At 61.0% G+C, this 20,275-nt stretch overlaps 1 protein-coding gene across 6 annotated transcripts in view; it reads right to left on the bottom strand.

Moving 5' to 3' along the window:
• The window catches only part of COL5A1 (collagen type V alpha 1 chain), a 155,401-nt gene that overhangs the window by 87,412 nt on the left and 47,714 nt on the right, over positions 1-20,275 (bottom strand). For all 6 annotated transcript variants that reach the window (XR_007478108.1, XR_007478109.1, XM_033415356.2 and 3 more), the window contains exon 5: positions 1,032-1,163. Coding sequence is in view for 4 of the 6 variants with exons in the window: in XM_033415356.2 (XP_033271247.1) it covers positions 1,032-1,163 (132 nt within the window). In the remaining 2 variants the exon portion in view is untranslated. The remainder of the gene's footprint in view (positions 1-1,031; positions 1,164-20,275) is intronic.

The raw sequence follows: 20,275 nt of genomic DNA on the forward strand, positions 1-20,275 counted from the left end.
CTTCCCCCTCCATGCCCTGGGGGAGCAGAGCCAGCCCACGAGGAGTCCAGGGAAGGAAACGGGGACCCCCAGTGGCCTTCAAAGACAGATGAGCCCCAAAAGGTCCCAACGCTCCGGCCCTTTGGCGCCCGCCCAAACCGAGGCCCCCACCTTCACCGAAGGCCCAGGCCTCACGGGAGGGACTCCACAGCGACAGAGACGGCCTCACCCTCAGACCCACTTCTGTGTCGGGCCTGGGGAGGGTGAGGCGTGGCCAGGAGGCCTCGGCTGCAGCAAGCCAGCTGGGGGCACTGCCAGCCCTGTTCTCGGGGTGGGAAAGACACGCCTAGCCCAGGACTCCACAGCTTCATGGGGTCCCCCCCTCCTTCTCTTCCGACTGCTCGTGAAAGAAGGGAAGCTCAGAGAAGAAATAGAGAGCAGGACTGAATTTTACTTAAAAGAAACAGGAGTCCACCCTGCGCAGGGGATGGGAGAGGATTCTCATTTGGAAACGGTACAAAGAACTGCAAATCCAACTAACGGAGGTGCTGCTGGGGCGTGAGGGCGGGTGGATGGGAAAGGCTGACCCACTGACACGCGGGTCACGGCCAGAGGACAGTGGCGTTGGACACGCTCCTGAAACTCTCGGGCCGAGGCGGCCCCTCAGAGTAGCTGCCGCCCTAGGGGTCAGAGGGGACCATCATCCGCTCCGACAGCCCTGAGCCCCTCCTGCTTGGCCAGCTCCAGACGGCCCGCCGGGGGCACCTGTGGCGTTTCCGCTCACGGCACCCCACCCAGGTGTTGGTCCAGGGGGCGCATGGCTCTCTTCCCCCAGAAACTTGGGTGAAAGATTCTTTACCAACGTCCTTTTTGACTCCATTGCTTTGGGAGCACAGAACCCTTCGTAAAGTGAGTCAGGAGTCCACCTTGCCCCGGGGATCAATTATAGTCTCACCCAGTGCGTTTGCTTCAAACGGGAGTCCCACAGCTTCTGTGTCCCTCCACGCCCAGCACCCCGAGACGGTCTGCCCACGGCTCCCACCAGGACTCACGTATTCATCGGGATTGGGGTCCTGAGACTGGGGCTTGTCGGGGACCGCAGTGTCACAGTCAGGGCTGTAGTGCTCGCAGTAGTCGTAAGCTGCCCGGTGGTCCGAGACGAAGAGCAGCTGCTGGATGTCTCCCTGGAAGAGGACGAAAAGCCTGAACAGGCAGCACAGAGGGCACCCACGTGGGGACCCAGGAGAACTGCCTGATGCCTGAGAGCTTGTCCTCGGGGCCAGGCCTCCTCTGGGGGAGCTGCTACCTCCAAGAGCCATTCAACCGACCCGGCCATCCAGGCATTACTGATCCATCCACCCACCCACCCATCCACCTATCCACCCATCCATACACCTATCTACCATCCATCTGCCCATGAATCCATCCATCCACCCAGCCACCCATCCATCCAGTCATCTACCCACCCATCCATCCACCCAACCACCCATCCATCCAGCCATCTACCCACCCATCCATCCACCTACCCACCCATCCAGCCAGCCACCCATCCATCCACCCATCCACCCACCCACCCATCCATCCATCCATCCATCCACCCATCCATCCATCCACCCACCCATCCATCTACCCATCCATGCACCCATCCACCCACCCACCCACCCACCCATCCATCCATCCATCCATCCACCCATCCATGCACCTATCCACCTACCCACACATCCATCCACCCATCCCCCACCCATCCATCCATCCATCCACCCATCCATGAACCTATCCACCGACCCACACATCCATCCCCCCATCCCCCACCCATCCATCCATCCACCTACACATCCATCCATCCACCATCCACCTATCTGTCCATGCACGCATCACCCACCACCTGACCACCATCCATCCATCCACCCACCCACCCATCCACGCACGGACCATCCATCCTTCTCTCCGTCCACCCATCCACTCATTCAATAGTCATTACTGAGCACCTACTAAGTGCGAGCTACTGCACCACACATGGCGGATGCACGCACGGCCCAGAACCACTGCCTAGGGGTGCCCACACCCTGCCTAACACCTCGGGCTTGCCCTGTGCCCCACGGGTAAGATCCCATCACACCCGGACCGTGTATTCATCAGATTTCCATCGATTCCTGTGCCAGTCCCACTGCCCCCTTCTGACCAGAAGCCTGAGGCTGCCCCTGCTGCTGAGCCTCTGCTCTGCCAGGATCCAGCCAAAGGCTCGCAGCACTCCTGAAGGGCGGGGCCGCGGGCGGAGCAAGAACGCGGTGCCCATCCGCACATGTCAGAACCACAGGCCCAGGCAAGGAAGCCGCACCCTCCCTGCCAGTCATTTGGAGAAGGTGCGCGAGGCCCTTCTCTGTGCCAGACCCCAGGAGGAGAGAGAGGCGGGCCCCCAGGCAGGGGCCAGATGTGGCCTCTCATCGCTGGACCATGGCAGGGCTGGGGTGATGTGTCACCCAAAGTCACTAAGCGTGGGTCCACGGATGGCCTCTGTGATCTGTGAAGCAAGGTGCCGGCCGTGTGCACAGCTCTGGGGACAGGACCCTCACCCTCCGTGGCTTCCCAAAGGCTCTATGGGTAACCCGACCTAGAGACGGGGTGACAGTCCTGGAGTCCAGCAAAGGCCCATTCCTACCCGATCCCTGAGGCACAGTTCCAAATACGCGGCCTCCCAACCCGGGTTTGAAACTGCCCCCTGACGAGCGAGGACTCAGAACTACCCCCAGCAGCCCGTCTCCACGCAGGGGGCTCGGAGGGGTGGAGCCTGGCCCCCCCACCCCGACGTCCAGCACTGTCTCCGGAACACAGACGGACCCTCACCGTCAGTGTCACCGACCACAGCCTGGCCGCAGGCCCCCGGGGCTCAGTCTGCAGCCCCTCTGCCTTCCTGCCAGTGGGAGGAGTGGGCATGCAGGGTGAGCAGCCTGTGGGGCTGTCACGGGGGCAGAGCAGGAGAGGGGCGCCCCCCGCCCGGCGCCCACCCCCTCGCTCAGCCACCCCTTCTCTCTCCCTTTGGATGTCAGAGGCTCCCGGCCCACGTTTTAAACTCTCCAGCACACAGGAACCATATGACAGGCCCAGTGAATCAAAACCACACGTTTTTATTGAACAACATGACTTCTAGTTCAAATTTCATCCAATTCAAATAAAGTATTTCTCCCTACGGACTGGCAGCTTGACATCTGAATATACGCTCTCCAAATGCGGTTACCGGAAAAAAGAACAGGCTCGGGGCATTTGGGGGGCAGCTGTGACCCCGGGCAGGGGGTGCGGCCCTCGAAGGAGCCGCCAGCACACTCATCACAGTGGCCCGGCGGAGGGCCTGCCTCCCGGGAAAGCCCAGGTCCCCGGGTGGCGGCCGCGGCCGGTGCATCTCTGTGTCCCTGTATCACAAGGTGTCCGGCCCAGTGCCAGGCCTCGCAGGCCCCGCACGGGGCGACGAGCAAAGCCAAGGGCACGGCATCCACTCCCACAGACAGGCCCCGCCGGAGCGGAGGTGCTTCCCAGCACTCAGCCCAGGCTCCGGAATGTGCCTGCCGACCCGGCCCTCGGCCAGGCCTGCTTCCCCGCCTGCCCACCCGTGCCCCAGGCTGCAGCAGTGACCACGTGGTCCGTCGAGGGCCCTGCCGGCAGAAGGCCCCCTTCATCTCCAGCACCCACCCTCCCCTGCAAGTCCCCGCACGTGTTGAAAATCATTCTTCCCGCCAAATTCTCAAGTGGGTTTTCACACCAAAAGAACATGCCTGTTTGTTCTGGGGGCGTGTCCCTCAGAGGGCAGGGGTCTACTGTCCCCCACCCACTATGGAGAAGGGGAAACTGAGGCATGGCTGCGAAGCCCCCCAGAAGCTCTGCACCCGGATCCTCGCCCAGAGCTCCCTCCAGCCCTCCCCTGACCTCTTCCCGCACACAGGGAGGGGCTCACATCCCCGGGCACCCCATCGGGGCCAGGAGCTTTGGGGCAGGACCCTGGGGTGACAGATGTGGCACTGGCTCTGCCTCTAGGGTCCCAGACGGAGCAGGTGGCTCCCCTGCTCCCAAACCACCCAGGGGCGTCACCTCCCGAGGGCAGGGCAGGGTGGGGAGGGGGCTTCAGGACGCTGCCCCCAGCCCCCAGCAGCAGACCCCACTGAGGGCTGGGAGGCAAAGCTGCGGCTCAGGGAACAGCGGTCAAACCCACCTTACACAAGCCAAGGAGACACCTCCCCGGCCTCATGGGAAACACCAGGGCTGCGTGAAGCGAGGGAGGACCTCAGCCTCCCTCGGGGGTTCTGACCAGAGGCAGGATGGTTCCTGGACCCCAAAGCACTGATGGGGCACTGGGGGCACAGGGGGACGCTGGGCGGCCCTGGATGAGGTGTCCTGGGGCCCTGAAAGCCATGACCTTGACACCTCATGAATACCCTGAGGCCTCCAGGGCAGAGGGAAGTCCTGTCTCCCCCGCCCCACACCCAGCAGGGGCTCCCGAGGAACCCGGGCCCCTCAGACACTGCCCTAAAGGGCTCGGGGGCAGGGCCTGGGATCGGGGATCCCTAAGGCTCTGGTCATTGTGGGGGCAGCCAGGCCCTAGAGCGGCCCCTTACGTCTTCAGACAAGCTCTGATCTTACATTTGGGTCAAAGGCAGCCGCTGCTCTGCACCCCGAGAGTACCCCTCCTTCCGTCCCCCGTGAGGCCTCAGGAACTCCTCTGCCCCTTCTGCGGCATCCGATCAGAGCCAACCAATTTCTCTCTGCAGCAAGGGGGCATGTGGGCGACTGTCCTGGTGGCCGGCGACCCCAGACAGGACGCAGCCCCTGGGCTCCCCATTTAGCCAAAGGAAACCTGGGGCTCCCCTGCCCTCCTCCACCCTCGGGTGGTCCAGGAGAAGGGCTCTGCCAGAAGTTTGGAAAATCAAAATAGAGCCTCTGCTGTCGAGGGAGGCTGGGAGCCAGAATTAGAATTATTCGAGTCTGCGCTTCAGGCTGGGGACATGGAACACCTCGCGTGCCCCTCCCAGAGACCCCGTCTCCCGCTGTGCTTTGTCTCATTGAGACCAGAGGCAACTCAGAATCCTTCTCAACACAGGGCTTCCGGCAGCACCACCCGGCGACTTGGAGACGTCGTGCCCCCCAGCTGCCCTAAGGGGTGCATGTTGCCCTTCAAACGTGCAATGAGTGATCACAGCTTTATGACTGTGTCTTGAGAGCATTTTCACGATGCCTCGGGGGATGGGAAACCAAGCTCCAAACTCCAGGCCCGGAGGCCCGTCACGGAGCCCCTGCCCTGGTGCGGCCTTCACAGCGGCTGCTGGTGGGAGATGCCGGAGCCCAGCTGCAGCCCCTCGGAGCCCAGGGAGCACCAGCGGGAAGGTCCCCACTCGCCGAGCCGCCCCGCCCTCGCTGACCTCCCGGGACGTCCTGCCTCCCGCCTCCGGCCCCTCGCAGGTCCCTCGGGACGTGGGGACCTGGAGCTTGGCCTGGCCAGGGCTTCTCAAAAAGGGTTCCGTGGAGGGGCCTGGGTCCTAGCAGGTTGTACACATCAGGCCGCCCCAGAGGGATGTTAGTTAGGAAAGGGTTTACGGGCTTCCTCAGAAAGTCAAAATCCTTGATATAGTAAAACCGTCTCATTTTACAGATGGAATCTGAGGTCAGCAGGGGTGGGTCCCGCCAGCCTCAACAGCAGCTCAGCCCCAAGGGCTCCGAGTCCGGGGAACTGTGACGCCGTGACGGGGGTCCAAAGTCTGCCTGGCCACTGCTGGGTGCCCCCCACAAATCCCTCCTGAGCCTCACTGCAACCGCCACTTTACAGATGGGGAAACGGAGGCCGTGGGGTGGAAGAACTTTCCAGAACCAGGAAGGTCCCACTGTGTATCTCCTCACCCCGCAGCATCCGTGCTGTCTTACACTTGACCAGGGCCTCGGTCCCCTCATCCATGATGCAGCGAGCGCTCACGGAGGGTCCCCACTGTGCTATCTCTGCTCCCCGAAATCCCCACCGTGATATGGGTGAGGCCGTGACCCCCCTGCACGGTCGCCGGCCCAGGCGCACTTCTCCCCCCGCTTTCGGCCCACCCTGCCCGGAGCCTTGCCCTCTGAGCCCCGCAGAGCCTGGAGCAGTGGGGTGTGCACCCCGCATGGGGAGCTGCTGACCGACTGCCCCCCACCTTGCCCCTCCCACAGCCTACAAGCCCCCCGACAGCAGCATTTCTCGCTGCGACCCGCAGGGGCACGTGCCCCGCTCCAGCCCCTGACGGCGGGCCTCCTGGATCCCACGGACGACAGGACCCACGAGTCACATACGGCCCAGCCCAGAGCGGGCAGCAGACCTACGGAGGGTGCCGGGGGGGGGGCACCAGGCGGCTGGGGCTCCGTCTCCTCCTTCAGCAGCGACCCAGGGCCCGGGGCTGCACGCGCCCACCCCGCCCCACCTGCCACCCGACGGGATGGCTTTCCGAGCACCCACTGCCCGCCGCAAGCCTCTGCCTTTCCCATCCCAGCCCACCGCCCCCCGGCCCCTCCAAGAGGGAGCTGGACCTCGTTTCCTCCTTCTCATCCCCATGTCACAGATGCACCCGCTAAGCTCGGGGCGGGGGGGTGGTCACTCTCGCGAGGGCACGGAATGGGGGCTCCCTGGAGCCGACTTCTATGTCCCGCACACACATCAACCAGAGCTTCCAGCTCCCATAAACGACACCGTCACCTCGTCCAGGCAGCCCTCTGTGGGGCACGTCCCCGCCCCACCCGCCCCACCCGCCCCGTGGGTGCTCCTGACACCAGACTCCACATCGCCAATGCAGGCCACGCCCTGTAATCGCTCAGGTTACCTCTAAAAGCCGAGCCCCAGACTCGGCACCCCGCGCAGCCTGCCCTGCGGTGGCCCACGTCACCTGCCCAGAGAAGCAGGCGCACTGCTTTCCCTGCATCCCTCGCTCCGACGATGCCCAGGGCGTTCTCGATTGACGTGCCTTATCTCTGCCCCCACCAGGTCAGTAAAGCTCTACAGACCCCCCAGAAGCTTCTGCACCAGCCCGCGGTCACCACGGCCATCCCACTCCCCACACAGCCCCGACGCCCAGGTGGCCAGCGGCTGTCCCTCTTCCTGCAGAGGACAGGCCGGGCAGCCCGCGAGGCCCCAGCCATCGGGACACACAGGACACAGGTGTCGCTGGCTGAGCCGGGCCTTCTGCTGAGGGAACCAGTCCTGCCTTTTCCCATAATGAGATTGTACCTAAGCTGCGCTCCTGCTGAGGAAACTGCAAAGTGTTCGTTGGAGAGCTTTGCAACCCTAAGGGCTGTGGACTCAGAAAACATCTCTGCCCAGATGACGGAGGCCCTCGCCCCTGCTTCCCGGCCTGGAGCGTCTGTGCCGCTGCGCTCTCCAATGACGCGCCCGGCTTTTCATTTCCTCTCTCCAGTGCTATTTAATCTTGCATCCCTCCTTTCAACAAACAGCCATGGGTCCCCCGGGGAAGCCAGCCCTGCAGGGACTGCCCCGCACCACGGGCCCCTCCCTGTCCAACCCGAACCGGCCCCGAGGGGCTCCCACTGCGCACTTGGCTCTTCCCGTGGTTTTAGCCAGAGCGCTTCACCCTCGTAAATGGAGACACACGGTCTTTTGAGAGGACGGACGGACGGATACTTCTTGTCCCAGGTTGGGGTAGGAGCGCGCAGTCTACGGAGCAAAAACAAGAAGGAAGCATCGACCTTCGGCTGCCAGGGGTCTGGTCACAAATCTGCCCCCGGTGAGGACAGCCCAGTCTGAGTCCACTTGCCAGCAAGTGACACAGAGCAGGCACACGTGTGCACAGAGCACCAGGGACACGCAGGCACACATGGTCACTTGTCCACCCTGCAAAGCTTTCCTTCCCCGGGGGAGCCTGGTGGGTCTGACACTGGGACCAGCCTGGCGGACACAGGGCAGGGGGCTTCTATGAGGCACCTTCCTGATGTCCCAGGAGACTTCGCACATGAAAGCCCTCCTGAGTCCCCCTTCCTGTTCAAGCTCTCACGGCCCAAACAGGTCACACTTTACGTCTTGTGACATTTTTCATCAAAAGTCACACAATGGGGCTTCCCTGGTGGCGCAGTGGTTGAGAGTCCGCCTGCCGATGCAGGGAACACGGGTTCATGCCCCGGTCCGGGAAGATCCCACATGCCGCGGAGCGGCTGGGCCCGTGAGCCATGGCCGCTGAGCCTGCGCGTCCGGAGCCTGTGCTCCGCAACGGGAGAGGCCACAACAGTGAGAGGCCTGCGTACCGCAAAAAAAAAAAAAAAAAGTCACACAATGGAAAGGGAAGAACCCAAGCCAGGGGGGTCTAAGTCACTTTTTCTATGATTTTCGCAGCACCCACAGCGTGAGAAAGCGTCAAGCACCATTCAGGTGAGAGTGAGTGAGTGAGTGAGCGTTAAAGAAAGATCTCCACGCGGCTGGAAGCCACTTCCTGCTGCCCCCCAGGTCCCGCCTCCATGGTCCATGTCTGTGGGCTTCCCCCCACTATGTGGCCACCACTGGTCCCAGCCCAATTCTCACCTGCGCCACCCACCCCTGGTGTCTCCTCACACCTGCACTGGTGCAGGCGGTGTGCACCACACCTGAGTCTCCACGAAGGGGCCAGGGGCAGGGATGGTGGGGGGATGGTCAAGTCCCAGCCTCATCAGACCTGAAACTAGCCACAGTGACTAAAGGGTCACCTTAGTGAACTCAGAGAGTGGACACCTCATCCCCAGACCAAGGGACAGGGCAGCAGAGCCAGCGGCAGGGACCAGGCTGGCTCACGGGCCCACCGGACGCTATAAAGGGCATGGGTCTCACATCCTTTCCCCACTGGCTACGCGGCCCTAGATATTTCACTCCAGACATTTAGGTGAGCAGCCCAGCCTAGGCAGCACGTGAGTGAAGCTGTCCCGTCCTTCCCCCACCCCAGACTTTCAGAGCAGCAAGCCTGTAGGCACTGGACTGACCACGCAGCACAGGAACACATCTGTCGTGATAAGCTCCACAGAGGAAGGAGCACGACTCTGGGCACCACCGCAGGGAGGGGTGAGGCAGTGACCACAGGTGGCCTGGGTGCAGGATTCCGCCCCTTGCAGGCTGTGGGGCCTTAAGCACATCACTGAGTGTGCATTTGCAAAGGAGATAACGAGATCTACCTCACTAAGGACTAAGCGTGATGGTACGCACAGCATGCCCGGTGAGCCTGGCACCTGGTGAGGCCCAGACAAAGTGGAAACTGCCATCCCTGCCATCACCACCACCATCACCATCACCACCACCATCACCATCATCACCACCTTCACCATCAACATCATCATAATCACCACCATCACCACCACCACCACCTTCACCATCAACATCATCATAATCACCACCATCACCACCATCACCATCACCACCACCATCACCATCATCACCACCTTCACCATCAACATCATCATAATCACCATCACCACCATCACCACCACCATCACCACCTTCACCATCAACATCATCATAATCACCACCATCACCACCATCACCACCACCATCACCATCACCACCTTCATTACCATCACCAACACCATCACCACCAACATCACCATCATCACCACCTTCACCATCAACATCATCATAATCACCACCATCACCACCAGCATCACCATCACTATTATCATCACCACCACCATCACCATCATCACCACCATCACCATTAACATCATAATCACCACCATCACCATCATCACACCATTACCACCATCACCACCATCACCATCACCACCACCATCATCACCACCATCACCATCAACATCATCACCACCAACATCAACATCATCATACTCACCACCATCATCACACCATCACCACCACCATCACCATCACCACCATCACCATCATCATCACCACCATCACCACTATTACCACCATCACTCCCATCCCCATCATCAACATCACTACCATCACCACCACCATCATCACCATCATTACTATTATCATCACCATCACCACGAGGACCACCACTGACCACCATGACCATCACCAACACTAACATCACCAACATTATCATCACCACCATCACCACCACCATAACTACCATTCCCACTCCCATCCCAGCACCACTACCATTGCTGTCATCATCACCAACAACATCACCATCATCATTACCATCACCACCAACACCACCACCTCCACCACGACCACCATGACCGCCATCACCACCATCACCATCAGCCCTGGATCTCTGACAAAGGCTCACTACCCTCTCCCTCTGAAGGCAGTCAGCTCTGATTATTCATTCTTTCACCCTTTCAACCAGCATTTTTAGCACCCCTACGATAAGCTTATTGACACCAAGACAAATAAATCAGTGCCCTTGACTGCAAATCTCAAGCTCTCACTGATTCCTCAGGAGGCGCTCAGGTGACCTCCTCTGCCTGGCAAGGTCAAGGAAGGCATCCTGAGGCAGTGGCCTCAGAGCGGGGCCCTGGTGGAGGAGGTGGATGCTGCAGGTTCATACGTGTGAACGCCGTTCCGTGGTCCTCACTTTGCCACTGCCTCACCCCACACCCCTGGACGAGACGCTCTACCTCAGGCACCAGCTCCGTCTCCCTCCTGCCGCCCCACTCTAGGCGCAGACCTCAGGTCTTAGTTCAGCCTCCGCTGCGCACGTCCAGCCCCTCGATCATCCCACCCTCTGTTCCGAACGCATCACACCCATGGTCGCTAATGGGCTTGCCACGCACAGACCCCTGCACCTCCTCCACGGGAGTGTCCTACACCCACATCTCCCCATCCCGCACCTGCCAGCTGCTTGTTTTGAACCCAAGTGCAGAAATTCACAGTCACCTTCACTGAATTTCACTTCCTTGGTTCTAGAACACGGTCCCAACCTGAAAGACCTTTCTGCGGCATCTTATTCTGTCAACCAACGAGAGAAACTTGGCATTGTTTGTGACAGACCCCACGCAGGTGTTTCTGCAGGTCCACAGCCATGAGAAGGACTCACACTGCAAGCAGAACACACACTTCCCTGCAGGGCAGGCAGGGGAGTGGTGGGGAGGAGTTGATTTTAGAGGCCCAGGCTGCCCCACACGCTCCAGGCCAGCACCCCCGTTCTGAGCAGACTCTGTGCCGTAATCCAGCCTCACTTCAAGCACTGAGGCCATGCGGCACAACGCCGGCCAAGGTCCCAGGCTCTGCCCCAGACCCGGCAACCTCGACTGCAAACACACACTGCTGGACGTGGGAAGGATGGGGTGACACAGTGTGGCTGACTCATGGGGACAATCTCACGACCCAACCCCTGAGAAGTAGCCTCAAACACAGCCTCCCGGGAGCACTAACTGCAAGCAGTGGGGCTGGGCTCTGGAGAAGGTGGTGTGTGCTCAGGGAAATTAACTTGTAGAATTATTTATATTAATCGATTTGTAGAATTCCAGGCCTCCACGAGGGTCAAGAGTCACTGCAGTGCCCTCAAGTACCGGCTGCCGCCTGGTCACTCCCTGGACCTTTTGGAAAGACCTGCTTGTGGACAGACTCTGGACCGGCCGCAGCTGGATAGACATCGCCTGGAGGGGCCTGGAAAATGCAGCTCAGACTAGAGAAAACGGCGATTCCGGGTTGAAAGTGAGCAGGGCCAGGCCTGGGGGGGAGGGGGCTCACTTTGAGTGGAGACACGCATAGTCCTTGGAGCTCAGGAAGGACTGAGAACCAGGGGCCGGCTGGAGGGTCACCCCCAAGAGGGGAGTGAGCAAACAGGGGCTCCATCAGGCTGGAGGGTGAGACCCCCAAAGGGACAGGGACAGAAGTCTGACACTGGGGACCCAGCAGCCCCCATCTGACCCAGGGAATGCTCCAGACCTGGGCCCCAAATCCAGCCCTGCACTTCCCTGCTGTGTGACCTTGAGCAGGTGGCTTTACGTCTCTGGGCTCCAGGTTCCCCACGGGTGCTACGGAGCCAACACAATGCACATCCCCTGGGCTCTGTGAAGACTCATGAGGTGAAGGAGACCAAAGAGCACAGCCCGCACACACACCTGAGCTTCCCGGAGCTGAGAGCTTCCAGGAAAATCCACGGCGGCAGAGTCAGAAACGAGCTGAGATGGATTTTCCGTGTCCTCGGAGATCAAGACCATCAAAGACCTCTGACGAATGCTCTGCACAACTGTTATCGGGTCCCCCCGCCACCGGCCCCTTCCAACCCCAGAGCACCCTCGAGAAGGGGGCACCCAGCAACCTCGTGCGCTGACCCCCATCTCGGAGGCTCTTTTCCTGGAGGCGGTGGAAGGGGTCACAAGGGTTCCAGGCCTGGAGGCACGGCGCTGGGGGCCAGCCCCTCCGCGCCTTCCCCTCTGCCCCTCAGGAGGGTCTCACTGCACCCCCAGAGCCGCCCAGCTATGGCCCACGCCCAAGGTTTGCAGGTGAGGATCGAATCCCGGCTGCTCTCCCTGCAGCTGAGCCTGCATACCGTCAGGCCCCCCTCCCATCCCGGAATCCGCCCACCTATAGCACAGCAACGACAACCCATGTTATCACGAGAACCATCTTAAGAAGAAAACTCCCTCCCCGAGAATTCACGCGACGCCTGTGTCCCCCCCGCCCGCCAGGGGCCCTCCACCAGCATCACCGACAGCAGCGGGACGCCCAGTGCTGGCTGGCGGGCTGAGGACTCTGTCAGGCACTGTGGCCGTCCATCGTCACCGCAAGCACGGCAGTCCCACCTTCAGGGTGAGCGGGCCGAGTCCCGGGATTGCCCAAGGCCCTGCGGACGGTAAGTGAGGCCGGGGCTGCCCTCAGCGGCTGGCTGCGGTAAAGAAGGAGGCCACGCACCGGCAGGACCCCCTCACCCTCCAGCCATCCACAACGGCAGCTCCCTGGCTCGAGTGGGTGGGCTCCCCTCGGCCACTCCCCTCACCTCCCCATCCCACCCACTGCCACTGCCGGCGGGACCACGGGACTCAGCACCCACAAGCTTCGGCAGCAACGGCCTGACCCTCGTCCGGCACGACCCAGTCCGTCCCCAGTGTCCTCCTCTAGAGCCGCTGCGGCCTGCGGCTCACCGGGCACCACCCTCCCTGGGGACCCACAGATCAGAGAGTCCACTGTAAGCTGCGTGACGCCACAGGGCCGGCCTCCAGCACCGCGTCAGCCTGTCGGGTTGGGACGTGGGCCTGTTGCTCACAGTTTCCATGGAACAAACCTGCAGCCCTCTCGGGCCAGGCAGCAGAAGGAGCCAGGTCCCGAAGCACGTGGGCCAAGCAGGGCCTGCCTGATGCTCTGGGGTCTCTCTGGAACCCTCCTTGCCGGGCCCAGGTAGAGAGGTCCCCCACCCACTGCTGGGCTCAACGCAGATCACGAACACCCGGCACGACCCAGGAGAGCACCCCAGCCCCTGAAAATCACTGCCCACCTGAGGAGCGATTCCAGGAGAAAGCCCTTGGCGGAGACCTGAACGTGAGATCACGGGATTCCTTCACTGTCACCCTGCTCCCACCAGCCTCTGCTAAGGGGTCACACCCTCCCCAGCCCACAGGCTGCCGGCCACCTGCCCCAGGAGGAGTCCTGGCCCCGGCTTGCCCACAGCCCAGACTCTCCTGCACCCTAACTGGAGACAAAAACGCACTTCAAACTCCCTGCCCACTGCCTTCACTGGTCGGTCGGCCGCCCATTCAAGCCGGGAGCCGTGCACAGGGCTGGCCCCCTAGCCCCTCCAGCCGGCAAGAGCTTACCCCCCAGCCTCCTTGCGCAGACACAACTCAGCAGCCCGAGACAAACCTCGATTTGAAAACAAGCAAATATGCATGCCCAGAGGCCCGCTGTTAATTCCCCACACGTGCCCCGCAGGCATTACTGGGGAGCAGCCCCTCCCCACGCTGGCCTGGGCAGTGGGCTGGATACAGACCCCCACCCCAGGGCCAAATCCTCACCCCTGGAACCTGGGAAAGTGGCCTTATTGGGAAACAGGGTCTTCACAGGTGTAGGGAAGTGATGGGTCTCAAGAAGAGAATCAGCCTGGATTAAGACAGACCCCGAACCCAATGACTTGTGTCCTTACAAGAGGCAGACAGAACAGAGACGCAGGGAGGAGAGGAGAGGCCAGGTGAGCAGGGACAGGAGTGATGCGGCCACAGCCAGGGACACCTGGGCTTGTGCTTCCCCGGGAGCACCTCCCTGCCCTGCCAGGCCACCCGAGGCAGCACCGCTCCAGATTACTCCACCTGCTGCTGGGCCTGGCCACGCCCACTGCCCTCCAAGCCGGAAGAGGGGGAAAGGACCCTCCCCTGGAGCCCCTGCTGGGAGCTCTGCCCCACCCATTTCAGGCTGCAGAGTTCCAGCTTCCAGAACCAGGAAGTAATAAACTCCTATCTTTTCAAGAGACCAAAGTGGAGACGTGTGTTTCTGGGGTCCCAGGAAACACACGGAGCCTGCAACATCCCTGTTCTTGCCAGGAATCGGGGAAGGTCCCTGTGAAGTGGGCAGAGCTGAAGCAGAGGGGCCTCTGCCCTTGACTCACTCACGCCCCTCTGCTTCCCTGGGGTCTGCCTCGCTGGGCGCAGGGCTGCCGCCTCACGTGGCCTGACGCACCAGGACAGTGATCCCGGGCGATGCACAGATGGACGCGAAGGAGAGGGCCGGGAGCGGGGTGGACACGGTCCTCAGCCAGGCCCTGCCCAGGACATGCGGTTTGTGGTAGGAAAGGCTGGGTCTGAGCTGCCCCCTCGGGGACTTGGACCCAAGACTTAGCCCTGGGAGCTTCCACACCACCGACTAAGGTCCGAGTGCACGGCCTCCACTGTGAGAGCTGCCGTGCAGACACTGGGCCCTCCACGGCGGCTCTGCGTGCCAGGGCAGAGCATGCGTTAGGGGTCTTTGATGGTTCGCTCTGAGTCTTGATCTCTGAGAACATGGGGGGCTGTGTGCGCAGCAGGCCGGCCTCAGCATCAATCTTGAACGCACTGGCCCGTTTTCCAGATGGAGCCGCGCTTCCCACCCGGTCTGGCTCCAGAGCCCAGCTCCTCCTATGCCCAGCACCGGTCTACCCAGCAACGCCAACTGGAAAAACACCCGTGGACCCAGGGAGGGGCACCTGGCCTGTGAACACTGTCAACCAGTGGGGATGGAAGCGCAGAGACACCCCCAGACAAGCCCGCAGAGCTGCTCACTGCCTGCAGATGCCCTCTGGCCGTATCCCCATCGCACCCACCTGTGTCTGAATGGACACGAAAGTGAACCCACAGTGGCCCCACTGGCCCTGCAAATGCACCACCTTCCAAGGAAGGGAAAAGCGCACTCTGGAAGTGTCTGCAGCCCCTCTCCAGAGAGACGCTGGGGTCAAACTGACAAAGCCGCGGGAAGGCAGACAGAAAGGGAGCAAAGTGCAAATGAGGGTCACGCTCAGACACAGCCAGCTCCAGGCTCATCGCCACCGGCAGGACGAGCGCTTCCTCCAGCAGCGTCCCCGGGTGGGACAGGACACAGGAGGCCTCGTGCTACCCAGCTCTGCAGCTCGCCCATCACCACACCCGTCGCCCAGGTGCACGCCTGCCTGCTCCGTGGCCTCTAGACCCACCAGTGTCCTGCACCCCAGGGGGCTCTGGGCAAGTGATCAGTGACGGGATGTTCCCAGAGTCAAGGGTCACAGGCCACAGCCTTGGCCTCTGACACCAACTCACTGCTCCCTCTCCTTCGAGACCCTGACGCCAGCACCCCGCACATCAAGGAGGGTGAGTCTGTGCTCGACAGGCATCCCGGGCCAGCTCCGTGGATCGCTGGGAAAGCGCCTCCCCCGCCGTGGCCCCGTTCCCGCCCCGGGAAAGCTAAATTCCAAGGAAGACCATGTCAGTGGAAAAGACAGGCCCCTGGAAAAAGGGAATCAGGGATTAAGTAAACCACTGGGTCTCTCCAAACGGCCGAGGAGAGCAGACAGACGGCAGGACCGTGACTTGAACGCAATGCCGTTCTCTCCCTGCCAGCACCCGGGGATCCCGCGGAGAAAAGCTGCAGTTTGCTTGGTCTTGCTGCCCCTTGAAACATTCAACAGCTTAAAAGCAGACTTGGCTCCTGGCCCAGAACTCACCGGCTCCCCGTCCCCCAGGGCAGGTCTCCTCTTCCGTGATCCCCTCCATTTGAGGACCCAAGAGGAGGGCCCTTCCCCTGCAGAACCCAGAGCAGATGCTCTGGCTTGCCCCCCAGTCCCACCCTCCGGATCCCTCCATCTGGAACACCGGCCGGCTCCAGGACCGCAGGTGAGCCCAGGGCGGGTGCGGGGCCCACCAGTTCAGTCCCACGTTTGAGAGCCTGGCCCGGGGGAGGGTGCCGTGCAGGCCACCAGTCACGCAGGGGAGGATATAGCTCTGGCAGCCACCGCCCCTGCTAGCAGCTCGTGCTGGCTCTTCCTGGAAGGGTCCAGGGCTTCAGATCCCACAGCCCAGGGGACTCCGGTGTCCCCGGGGCCTGTGCAGGACGATGGGAACCGAGCAGCCTGGAGCAAGGCCAGGCACCCACCAGTACGTCGGGACCACCAGGGATGCGCCCTGGCTGGGGATGGTCCTGGTTTCCTTGGTCAGGTGGATAGAGAGATGCAGGGGCTGCCGTGACTGTCACACCCGCCACGACATCAGGACAGGCCATCGGCTCTCAGCAACAACAGACCAACCCCGCTGCGCTGCAGTTTTGCTGGGTGACCTTCGGTAGGTTACTCAGCCTCTCTGGTGCGGGGAGGGCAGAGCACACAGGCGGCGTGTTGTCACAGGGCCCTGCCTGGCTTCCCACCCAGGTTTGCCACTGAAGAAATATAGCCACTTCCCCCTCCTGCCAGACACACTCGCTCTCCTGGCAGTCTTGTCTGTTTCTGAAAACACAAAGCTTGTCCTAAGCCCGGGGTGAAAACAACACTTTCTCCTGCACAGGGAGGCCCGCAGGACCCCACTTCACAGAGGTCCGAAGAATACCCTCCACTTCCCCCGACGGCGGGCCCTTGGGGGGTGGGACGAAGACCCGGGACCCCCAGCTGCTCACTGGTCCCAGGGCACGGGTACACCCCAGGAGAAGGGGCAGGACACAGGACACACAGCTCCCCAGGAACATCACTGTGGACGCCCCCCACAGGCAGGTCCTCAGGCAGCCCTGTAGTGCACACGCTCCACCTGGAAGCAGGTGGGCAAGGACGGGGGCTTGGCCAGGTCAGCGAGGTGGGCGGCAAAGCCGTGACCAGGGAGCCAGCTCGAGCCCCTTCCACAGCACACCACGGCACCCTGAGGGACAGTCCCCGCCTGGGGGCTCTGGCCGGGAGCATGCACCCTGGCCAGGGCAGCATGACCCACAGCCAGTCCCTTCCCCTTTGGGTTTCTGGGCACAGGAATGGGGGGCCCCCGTGAGCCCAGGCGGCTCCACCCCCTGCACGGCTCAGGGCCCTCATCTCTAAGGCGGAGGTCCAGCACCTAACTCGCACAGTGAGATAAGGGACAGCTCGTGACCCTGTGCCACCACAGAGGGAGCGGACCTTGGTCACAGCCGCTGCCATGGTTGACAGGTAAATGCAGGGGGATGCTGATGGTGGGCCGCCCGCTCTGACTGCCAGGGGTCTGGTCGGTGTGGTTCGCGATGGTCCTCACAGGTGCAGGCATCTTACAGAGATTCCCTCGGGCCACCCCACGACCCCTAGCACTGGCCCCGTCACGCCCATTTTACAGATGAGGACGTTGGGTTCGGACAGGTTCAGTGTGGGCTCCAGGCCATCAGCCGGAGAGGAAGAGCACGAAAGCCTGGGGGACCTTGCTACGCACCCCACTTCCTCCCTGGCCCACGCACACCCCAGGAAAAACCCCAGTGGTCCCAACAGACTCTCTAGAGTTCAGCAAAGCCCTGTTTGGAAACAGCACACATCACAAAACCCAGCGTGTGCCAGCAACGACTTGGCCCTCCACCAAAGTACCCAGAATCCTTCCGGCTAAGGGGAAGTCATCCTTCCCGGGGAAGAACGTGGCTGCCGGGGAATCGGTTTCAATGGTGCTGGCCCCTCCTTTTAAAGACACTTCTCCAGAAACCAAAGCGGTGACAAATGCCAAGTGTCATTATCTGGAGTCTTCTGGAAAGTCAAGAGTTAACTCACTTTTATTTATAAAAATTCTGTTTCACTCGCCACGAGACAAAGCGGGGCTGGGGATACGAGGCCAACCCACCCAACTTCATCCTTGCTCTCTGAATAAAACAGCAAAAAGTGATGCTCTGGGGCCCCCGAGGGCATCACCACCTCTAGCTGGCTGCTCTTCATTAGGAAAGACAGGTCGCATTTTCCGACGTGGACGCATCCAACAGCCAGGGAAGTCCAAGGCTACGGAATCACCTCCTTCAGAACGCGAACGGCTTGTGGTCAACAAGAATCTCTGGTGCCTGGCGGACACTCTCCCTCAAATCGAAAGCCACGACCAGGAAGAAGGGCTCCCCAGAACGCGGTACGTATTTTTGAGCTACGGCTTCCATCAAAAGCCTGCATGCTCTCAGCCGCACAGCAAGACCTACCCAGCTTGCTGGGAGGCTAAACAGAGGAGGAAACCAGTTATCCGATTTGAGATCCATTTCTTTTTTTTAATTTTTGATTTGGATTTTATTTTATTTATTTATTTTTATACAGCAGGTTCTTATTAGTTATCTATTTTATACACATTAGCGTATACACGTCAATCCCAATCTCCCAATTCCTCCCGCCACCCCCCACCCCACGTTCCCCCCTTGGTGTCCATACGTCTGTTCTCTACATCTGTGTCTCTATTTCTGCCCTGCAAACCGGTTCATCTGCATCGTTTTTCTAGATTCCACGTATGTGCGTTAATATACGATATTTGTTCTTCTCTTCCATTTCTTTTTGGTAATTATAAATTGTTTTCCTTCTCTAATCATAAACGTGGGTAACAGCTACGGACCGCTGGCCGTGGGCCACGCGTATGCCTCGGTGGTCCTTAAACACACCTCACCCACACAAGCACTTCAGAGAGGCGAGGCAGTCACCCAGGATCTCACAGCATGTAGACAGTGCAGCTGGGGCTTGAACCCAGCCCTGACGTCCCTAGCGCTTTCCCTACAGCACCGGAGTCTTAGCAGACGTGTGCTCATGGGGAAACTGGCTCAGAAAATCAAGGAAGCAGGATTCCGTTTAGGATCCTTATCTTTTTAAAAGACAGATAAAGCTTCTTCCTGAGTCGTTACAATAAAAGACACACCATCGGCGCACAAAAGGCACTAGAAATCGGGAAGATGTGGCAACAGTGCGGAAAAGCTACCACGCGGTACATGAATTCAAACCCCAGCCTCGGCACACGGACCCACCTCCGCATTCAGACCTCGAGCAAGGGTGGCGGCAGTGACCCAGGCTTCCGGGCGCTGAGCAGGTGACCAAGCCCAGGTGAGCCCCCGGCACCTCTCGAGGCAACACTACCAGTACCCACGTTTTACAAATAAGTCCTGAGGCTCACCAAAGCCACCTGCTTTACCTGGATCCTCCCACCAGCAAGAGGTCTACGCCGGCAAAAACTTAATCCCAGTCGGGGCGACCCCCAAGCCTTTGACAGTAGCTCCCCGGGAGGACCCCGATGCCGCCCAGCCGCCTGCAGCCCATCCCGGGTCTCTGGGCAACTGTGGTCGGAGTCGTGCTCGGAGGGGGTGTCGCCGTAACTCGCAAAGTTCGGCAGTGCCTGCAGAATCCAGGCGCCCAGCCCACCCCGCTGCCCACAGGCTGCGGCCGTCCTGGACTCCTGCTGGGCTGAGGGGCTGCCAACTTCGGCAGGATCCACGGACCCACCTTCACACGCTGGTTCGCCCATCCCCCAACCCCCGCCTCCACGCAGACGTGGCTGTTCTGATGTTTCCTTGCTCAGCCACATCTGACCAACTGGGCTCTGTCCACCTTTCCACCTGCCCCGACGCTGGGTTGCTATCAAGGCTGACACACGTCAAGCGCTTGCCATGAGGAGGCCGTGGTGCTTTACAGCATTCAGCCCCACGTAATTCTCGCCACGTTCTGTGAAGGAGCTGCATGCGTGATCCCATTTTACAGATGGAGAGACTGAGGCTCAGAAACGTCAGAGCAACCTGCCCAAGGCCCGGAATCAGCAAACGAGACAGTGGAGAGTCCGGCCCCGCGGGCCTGCACCGAGGCCAGCTCCCCCGCCCCCGAACCTCTCATAGTTACGCACGTGGCCCCAGTAGGACCCCTGAGGCAGGTGAGACCCAAACCTCATCCTCCCCACCGGCGCAAAGCCCAAGGGCCCGTTCAAACGCCCGCCCGTCTCCACCGGCAGACATCACTCCTGCCGTTACCAGAAGCAG

Source organism: Orcinus orca, chromosome 6, assembly GCF_937001465.1.
Source record: "Orcinus orca chromosome 6, mOrcOrc1.1, whole genome shotgun sequence".
NCBI classification, from domain to species: Eukaryota; Metazoa; Chordata; class Mammalia; order Artiodactyla; family Delphinidae; genus Orcinus; species Orcinus orca.